The following is a 9116-nucleotide window of genomic DNA, read 5'->3' as shown; positions in this document are numbered from 1 at the left end:
TTTCACTTTCATCCCACTTTTGGAGCGAAAGTTTTGGAATGAAACCATGCTATATTTGCACTCACTTTCACTTGTTTTCGTCCCTTTAAATAATTCGGGAGCATGAATTGGAGTGAAAGTTAGATAATTTTCCTTCCTCTTTAAAACTCAACTCAGGAACAGGGTCTTAGTCTCTAAATAATCCACAAGGATTTATAAGAGTTGAATACGTCGCTACCAGATTATCGAATTTGTTTCGTTCTCGCCTTATCAGTTTTACATTATCCATCTTCACACATTTCCTAATCAAACAGAAACATATACAAGTTTTCACAAAATTATACCTAGTTCATTCTTGTAGAAAGCATACAGTCATAAGAAATTAAGAATCACATTTTATCCACAGTAAGATTGTTGTTATAAAAGGCAACCATATACCATTATCTGTGTGTTCGCCCCTCTGGCGTTTAAATTAAACAAAAATTGATGACTTGATCTAAGTACGAAGTTTTAATGCAGGAACCTGGCACAAGGTCTTTGTTAAAAAAATCTGTCTACATGAGGTAGTACCTTTCTAACTTGTACCTCACATAAATCTTTATGCACTTTTACTACTTGACAGTCAGATATTCATCACGAAACCAGTTGATCAACAGCAAAATAATAGCTTCCCACCAATAAAAATGATGCTACTCCACTACGAGCCATCCTTAGCCAAATGCCACGAAACAGTATGTTCCTATCTCTAGGGTGGATCCCTGTAAAACTCTCGAATCTATTCCCGGGTCTTGACCACTTCAGCAACCTCCTCTCCATGGATATAAACTGCAATGAGATGGTCAGATAAATAATGCAAACCATATGCATATGATCACCTTTTTGGCTTTTACCATCCCATATTGCGTCGGAGTCAAAAAGAAGATGAGAAAGGAGAAGAGATAAAGAGAAAATACATGTGCACAAAAGATGATAACAAAAATGTTTCCACTATTATAACTGGATGTAAAGAAATCTTTTGTTAGTGGCACTATCACTCAAATTCTAGTAACTTTGCTTGATCATGATTTTATCCTCAAATAAAGCCAAATAATGAAAACTGAGTGCTAAAGTATTGGCAGAAAACAATTCGAAAATCATTTTTCAACAAAGTCATAGAAGTTAATGATATTAGAAAATAATTTGCTATTCTATCTTTATTATCAAGTGAAATATAAGTATAGTAACAAACACTACTGCTCGTATGTTGAATTTAAGATTCCCGGAAGCTAATTTCTGTAGTCACTTAAGATGACAACTCTGCATTTAAATGAGATAAGAAAGGGAATTGGATTCACAGAGATGAGCTGTACCAGACAAGTTAAATTTCTCGATACAACAAAAATAACCTTTCTTGTTTCAATGACTAAAGGCAGCTTAAGTTTCGCTAAGAGACTGTTTTCAGGAGACAATGATAGCTATAAACTATCTGAGTTGCTAATGTACTCTTAAATGTTTCTATTAGAATTCACATAGGAAGCTACTGCTTTACACCTTATATCGCAACGCTTGCTAACTGATTAGATAAGTCTTTAGTCCTTATCTTGACAGATAAGCAAAAGAAAAACGGAGGACAAGAACGAGATTGTGAAGATTGATGAAGTAAAGTTGCCTGGTTGGTTTCACCCTACGGATGAGGAGTTTATAGGGTTTTAGTGAAGGAAGATTCAGCAGAAACCACTTCATACTGAACTAATGTAAGCAAGTTTATATTTACAAGTACGATCGATAGGATCTTCCTTTAACATAGTATTTTCTCACGCACACTCAGGGTGTTCTGATCCTTACTAACGTATACAATACCAGTAACTACCAGGTCTAGCATCTACTCCAAGGGACCAGAAATACAGGAATAAAGACCAACTCAGTGGAGCTGGATTCTTGAAAGCCACTGGTACTAACAGGCCAAGATACTCTTCTGATGGCAGCATTAATTGTAATCATCTAAAGACATTATTAGTCTTCTATGGGTCAGAGCTGCTAATGCTATAAAAACTGACTGAATGATGCATGAGTTTAGATTACCGCCTAACCCTGAGGTGGGAGCGCTGAAGACATTCCTAGACAAAAGCTTCTGCCAGATGTACGAACCAGACTATGTTTCAAAGCATTAACTTACTTCTTTGTCCAAAATACACCAATAAATTAATTTTTTAATTTTTTCAATCATGCAGGACTCTAGGGGAATATGTTAAGATATTCGGAAAGGAAAAGTCTATGGCACAACAAGCTCTTGCACACACATGGGTATCTCCCTTATCCGTGACTACAACACCATATATGTTTTCAAACTCTACACTGTCCAGTCCGCAACTTTTCTTGCATGACACAAAATGGCTCATTGCTCAGTCATCCAATTATGCAATGACCTGCAACAAAATTTGACAGCTAATTTATCAACCATTGATATTCTGTCATACAGACCAATCACTCATCAAGCTTCTTCTGACAAAAAAGTCATCAAGCTCCTGATACACTCCGCCAAGCACTGAATCTACAGATGACGTTACTGCCAGGGTGTTCAAAATTTCTCCTACTATAAGGTGTGGATGCTCATAGGAGCACAGAAGGTATACACTTTGGAGGACCACAACAGTGGTTTAACAACTTCGAAATTAAGTTCACTAGAAGATATGCAGGGGAACATTAGAATCCCTGGGCTTGTTAATTCTAGAGTAAATTAGCTAGGAATCAATGATGCATTGGCAAGGATCAAAGATGAGTTTTAAGAGAAAGATACTGTATTAGAATGATTCATTTAATATTCAAGACATTAGAAGATACAGTGCATATTTTGGTATGTAATTACATTCAGACTACAAATTTGCAACTAATCAATTTCAGTTAGCACGCAGTACTAGAAAATTTAAATCCTATACTTGCTTGCCTAGACTACTACAGAGAAAGAGACTTCTATTCCAGGCTTGATAGTGTAAGATTTGGTGCAGGTCCTCCCCTCAAAGCAGAAAATAGTAACTTACCCCCGGCCCACACAAAATATATAATTACAATATATATTTTAAAATTTAAAAGTTAGCAAATGAAAATATATTACCTGACTTTTCAAAAACACCCTAGAGTCCACCTTAAATAAAAAAAAATTAATTTGTGTGCTACAGTGCTACTAAATTTAGTTGATCTAGTGGTCAGAATGCCCACAAATTTATTATAAATCGTACACATAAAAGGAACCAATAAATTGAAACTTGGAAGGTCATATTATAGCAAAAACAAATTAAACTTCCATAATGCAGGCTAAGAGGCCAATATTGTTTTTAAACCAACTTAAAATATGTAGCATACCTTTGGGACCACTATACATTGTGAGCGGCTTTTAGCAGTGTCAAAACAATGAGAGGCAGCAGCAGCAACTGAGCCTGAAATCCCGGCAGCAAAACTTACGGACAAAGGAGATAATGGGCCAATTTCTTCATCATATCTATAAAATGGTAACAGTAAAATTAAAATGAAAACTATGAAGAGAAATAAAACTAAAATAAGAATATAAATAAGGAAACCATAGGTCCCTAGCAGTAAAATTGTAAAAAGATTGGTCAATCACCATCTTGTAATTAAACCGCAGCTTGTATTGGTATAAAATAAAAATGATGGGTCAAATCACCATCTTGTAATTAAACTGCAGCTTATTGTCTGAGATAATTAGTAAATTTATACTTAATAGCATATAACCAAAAAATAATATTTAGTACCCAACAAAATAGTATAATAAAAAATAAAGTACCTAGAAAGGTAACTGAAACAGTAAAAGATACTTTCAGCACTTGTAAGCAACCTTTAGCTTGCAGGCTCTACGGCATGATTACAAATTGCTACATCAACATAAGCAACAACAAATAGATATATAGCTATTACCTATTAGATAAATCCACTTATGATATATATTTATATACAGTCTGATTCTCTATATCTCATTGCCCAAACTAACATAATTTACACTATCGCTAAGTTCCTAAACAGACCAAGAGTGACTTACAAGTCCGTTGCCAAACATGCACATAATAATCTTACCAAATTGGTAATCCACAAATCAACCAAAACTATGCCATGATTCAAGGGAATTAAAAAAAATAAAATTGTCCACGATTTCAGAATCCAAAAATATGCCGACTAAATAGAAATCGCAACAATAAAAACATCATAATTTAAAAATGATACCGTAATCATCCTTGTAGCTCTTATGGTACAAATAGAAATATGTTTTGTTTTCTTTTACGAGTGAACGCGGCAGTCTTCTCTGTAATTGGGGTTCAGGAATTTAGGTAAATCCTTTAAAATAAACTAAATAGATAAATACATATGTTGATTAATATATTGATGTCACATGGTCTTTTAACATATATTTTTAATACAGTAGTTACATAAATCAGAGGAAGATATTGGTAAAAGGGGATTTTAAGATTCAAATGTGAAATATTATATAAATGTCTTTCTTCAACTTTGATATCTTTCTGCTTTATTCTTTAACATTATTAAACATATTTTTTTAGGTTAATTTATTTTTATTTGTGTTTAAAACAAAGATAATCTGTTTATATACTTCAATTGGTAATTGTTGAGTCTTGATTCAAATTTATATAATATATATTTAAAATTTCTACAATTATGTGCCTAGCTTCATGAATTGCACTCCTTAGCCCCTTGGAGCTCCTTGGTCCTTCAAAACAATATGATCAACTAATACATATAACAAGATGAGCTCCTAATTCAAGGACATACAGTGACCTAAAAAATTGTTCTATGAGCGCAATGAGTGGGTACCTCGCTTTTTTATTGAACTTTTCCATTAAAAAAATTACAAGATTTACAACTAAATCCTCCAAACCAAACATTGACAAATCATGTAAGAATAAAAAAAGCAGCATATGGTAATGAAAAAGACAAAAAGTTATTAAGATCAATCACAAATGATGAACAATCACTTCTTGGGGTAAAATCTTGACAAACAACAGCTAAGCAAATTTCATGTTAATAAGAGGAGTGAATTTACTAACAAAGGGAGAAAACAGATAAATGTAATAATGTAGCATGTACTGGGCTGATTAATGAAGAATGATTCAGAACCTGGGTGGAGGATCCATCGAAACTGCCTTCCAATCAAGCATTGCTTGGTGAAGAACTTGCCAGCTTGAAAAAAATACGCCGCAAAAAATAGAATCTCGGAAGATTCCTGACCGCAGACCTCTCCATAGAGCACCCCACCCTTCTAAAGTGACGATGTCCCGGGGATTTCTAACATTGTACACAGCTGGTGGTCTCCCTGATCCAGTCATCATCCACGGGTAATCTTTCAAGGCACTGATCATGTTGGGATATTTTGTATTAAGAGTGGATAAAAGACCGACAGACTTGTTCAGGGATTTCATGTCCATACAATGTCCTCGAAGTAATCTTGCAATTGAAGGGGAGACATTATTTGTTGCTACAGCTGAAGTGGTGCTTGGAACAAGGGAAGCGGAAGTGACCTGTGAACGGATTTTGAGAAGTTCAAATGGAGTGTTAATGACCGACACCACAGCACCTGTTGCTACTCCTGCCATGAGGGCCTCGGAGGCATAGACATAGTTGTCTTCTCGACCATCTGTAAGCACCACAAGGTGTAGTAAAGTAATTAAAACATTTTCTCTAAGAGTTTAAGAAAATGAATATGGTAATTAAGGTGCTACGGAAACAAATTCTATTCTTCAAATAATTTATTTTACGACAAGCAACAAATAGCAAAGAGTATAAGACTAGTCTATACGAAAGCCATTCTGTAAAGGTTTTCACTGTTGAATATATATATTTATATATATAAATATACCTTTATAAAAAGCTGTTAGTATTTCATAAGTACCAAACCGAGCCGCAAGACCTGGCATTCTCCCCAAAGCCAACCAACCAAAACCATTGTACAAACCTGAAAGCATCAAGAGAGCGATAGTCAATTTGTTTATATACATATTATATATGTATACTACACACACATATTACTAATGAAATGTCAGCTAAGTTGAGATATCTGCTTAAAATACTGGTTGGTAATAGTACTCAAATGCAGAGAATAAACCAAAACAAAAAAGCAAATGACGATATGTACTTGATTAATTTGGCGTGGAATAATTGGACTCAGGATTGCCAGATGACAATTTAAAGCTTGCTCATGTCATTGCTTATCTCCTTTTTGCAGCTTCTTTAAGTCAAAATGTCAATATACCATTATATAGCAGTAATACAAATCATGTTTTACATCACTGGCAAGGGCCAAGGGGTTCGAGGATGCCATGGTGATAAGCAATTTGTATGGAAATCTGACATGCAGCATAGATATATACATACATACACATAGACACACGTATATATCCTCTTTTCCTTCTTTTACAGCTTCTGTTTCTCCTTATAGCAACTCCAGTGCAATGATATATACTTGGTTCTATTTCTATAATTTGGCACCAAATGTATAATCACATACAGACATTATATATACAAACACACACACACACACACTGCACGATTGATACATAGCTGAGTCTTACTTTCAAATTTTGGCTTAAGTCTTATCATCATTCTAGTAGTAAACACATGTATCACTAGCGTTAAAAGATCCTATTATTCTTCAGAAAAGTCACATATCACAATGCTTAAATAGTTAAATGTACCTTTAACTGTTATATAGTTATTATACATATACACAGGGGGGTGGGCCGCGTGGCCAATGTATCAGCAGTGAGGCGCAATTGACACCACTGAGACTAAAAAAAATATTATGTTTAAACTTTTGGCAAAGTCACTTTAATAAGTCACCGCTAGGTTAACACATTACAGTTTACACATATTTTGGGACTAGTTAGTTTAACAGACAAGAACAGCTTATCTAAATCATGTCAACACATATCTTGTCCTAAAAACAGAGGTCAACACATATCTTGTCCTAAAAACAGAGGGGTATATATATAATATTAGTTTGAGACATGGCAACTAAGACACTTGCATTTTCCATCCAGGACACCGTGTACTCTTCTTAGTGACACGTGATGTCATAATATCAGATAATTGCATATAAACAACCTTCCTTTGTTGCACACTGAAGAAAATTTTCGGACAAATTTATCTAAATACCACCACAGAAAAGATAAGTTTCAGTCACGGAATCAAACTAGATGTTACCCACAATTACTTGAGTATGTACAAAAAAAGATTAAGCACTTTCCAGTTTCCAGTGACTGAGTGACATATATTTCCATGATTTAAAGTATAGTCACTTTTACTCTTTCCTTGACAGCATACTCTTTCCTTGACAGCATACATATAACACATGGAGCTTAACTAAATCTACTTCAAATGCACAGTCCTACATTTATCTAAAGCATTGAGAAATCTTAGTGACCTTACTAAATGAGTATCATCCACCTTAACTTGAATCAACAGCACAATTTAAAGCTTAGATGTATGCAATGATGAATCACCTGCATTTCCTGATAAAGTACGAACCCGGTGAAGAACCTGAGCTGGAGTCAACTGTTTACTAGAGTCTGATCCAACCTGTATCAGGGTTTTTAAAGTATCAATGGGGTAAGTTAGGGCAACACTTAATCCGATGGACCCTACGGCAGCACTTGTGTGGGCTGCAAATGTCATGTTCTTGAATAAGTCCTCCATCAGAAACATAACACAAATGTCCTTATAATTTTACCTGAAAATAACCAGCAGAACCAAGAAACTAGTTAACAGGGGATCAGCTATTTGTCATTTATAACTCATAAGTAGTTATTATTAGACCGGTATTACATATTAGCTTGTATAATCGGCCTACACTGTTCTGGCTTTAGAGATTGGTGCAGTTGGGGTTTTCACTTTTGCGCTATCATTTTACATCCTCAATGTAATCACAATTTAACAAACAAAATGTTGCTCGAAAGCTTTTTGGGAAGGCATAACACACTAGAAGCTAAGTGTTGAGGCTACAATTTAGGCATGATCTCACTGAAATTAATAACATAAGAGTAAGAGCAGAAAGTGGTAGAGGCTTCTAAGGGGACTCTTATCAAACAGATGACGTGCAAAATCAAAACACGAAATCTTTGGAACAAGAAGAATTCACATGAGTAGAAATTATGAAAGACGCATACAAAAATAGTTACATACATATATTAGCAAAAAAAAAACCTTACAGCAAAGAGATGAGAAGAAATCAAGGGTAGAAAATGAAATGAACTCGGGGGTTTTGGCTGGGTTTATACTAGCAGGACTTGAGGCTCTATAGAACGTTTTTAATTATATTTCCGCGGGAGAAGTGGAAGTAGGTAGCAATTTGAGTTGGAAACTAAAGGATCAGTTTCTTAGCAACTCCCCCGGAGGCAGCAATTGGTTCAGGTCCCGTTTCTTTTCCGATTCAAATCCGACCGGTATCGGATCAATCCGAAAATTATTAAATTGATATGAAGTTTGTTCATACTCTCTCCGTTTTTTAATATACGACGTTTGACATTTTAGCATACACTTTTAAGTGCTTTGACCGGGTAGTTAAGCGTATTATTTTTGAAAAAATAATTCTGAATAAAAATATACTCCCTCCATCCCAAATTAGATGAACTAGTTGACTTTGGGCATGTAAGTTAAGGCGCATTGACCGACTAGTTTCGAAATTTATTTTTTAAAAATTTCTTTTGTAAACGAAAATTTCATATTTAAATTTTTATTTGCAAAAATAAAATTTTAAAAATAAGTAATGTAGCTATACAGTCAATGGACTTTAAAGTGCGTGCCTGAAGTCAACGAGCTCATCTAATTTGGGATGGAGGGAGTATAATTAAAAATTTTACTAGCCGGTCAACCCACCTAAAGATACGTGCCCAAATCAAAAGTGACATATAAAAAAAACAGAGAGAGTAACAAATTAAAATTAGCTGGATCAAATTTGAATTAGGATTTTTGACATAAAACCGGATATAATTTTGTTGGGATCTCCTAATCTTTCCGCGATTAGATTTTTCTTAATTTATATTCCTTCCGTTTCTTTTTACTTTGCTCGTTTGAAATGTCAGGACTGTTCATAACATTAGACAAATGATTACTTTACGTCAAATCTATAAGACCAAATATAG

At 34.6% G+C, this 9116-nt stretch overlaps 1 protein-coding gene across 4 annotated transcripts; it reads right to left on the bottom strand.

The window, feature by feature from the left end:
• Positions 1–354: 354 nt before the first annotated feature.
• On the bottom strand, positions 355–8467 carry LOC108210283 (mitochondrial aspartate-glutamate transporter AGC1). Of its 4 annotated transcripts, none has more exons than XM_017381602.2 (6): positions 8179–8467; positions 7479–7705; positions 5837–5932; positions 5098–5614; positions 3319–3454; positions 355–804 (listed from the first exon to the last, which is right to left on the bottom strand). In XM_017381602.2, exons 2-6 carry the CDS (start codon positions 7678–7680, stop codon positions 613–615), a joined length of 1143 nt encoding a protein of 380 aa, XP_017237091.1. In that variant the 5' UTR covers positions 7681–7705; positions 8179–8467; the 3' UTR covers positions 355–612. The 4 variants fall into 4 exon arrangements, with proteins under 4 accessions (XP_017237091.1, XP_017237089.1, XP_017237090.1 ...); XM_017381600.2 differs by having other exon boundaries at positions 8184–8467; XM_017381601.2 differs by lacking the exon at positions 8179–8467 and adding an exon at positions 7801–8155.
• Positions 8468–9116: the final 649 nt, after the last annotated feature.

This window comes from Daucus carota, chromosome 2, assembly GCF_001625215.2.
Source record: "Daucus carota subsp. sativus chromosome 2, DH1 v3.0, whole genome shotgun sequence".
Lineage (NCBI taxonomy): Eukaryota > Viridiplantae > Streptophyta > Magnoliopsida > Apiales > Apiaceae > Daucus > Daucus carota.
The sequence above is the reverse complement of the archived record's forward strand: the minus strand, read 5'-3'. Positions and strand labels throughout refer to the sequence as shown.

Coding starts and splice junctions, on each gene's coding strand:
- LOC108210283 (XM_017381602.2), bottom strand. CDS start 7,680: ATGTTTCTGATGGAGGACTTATTCAAGAACATGACATTTGCAGCCCAC. Junction 5,933..7,478: donor TACTTTATCAGGAAATGCAG/GTGATTCATCAT, acceptor TGATGCTTTCAG/GTTTGTACAATGGTTTTGGT. Junction 5,615..5,836: donor ACTAACAGCTTTTTATAAAG/GTATATTTATAT, acceptor TGGTGCTTACAG/ATGGTCGAGAAGACAACTAT.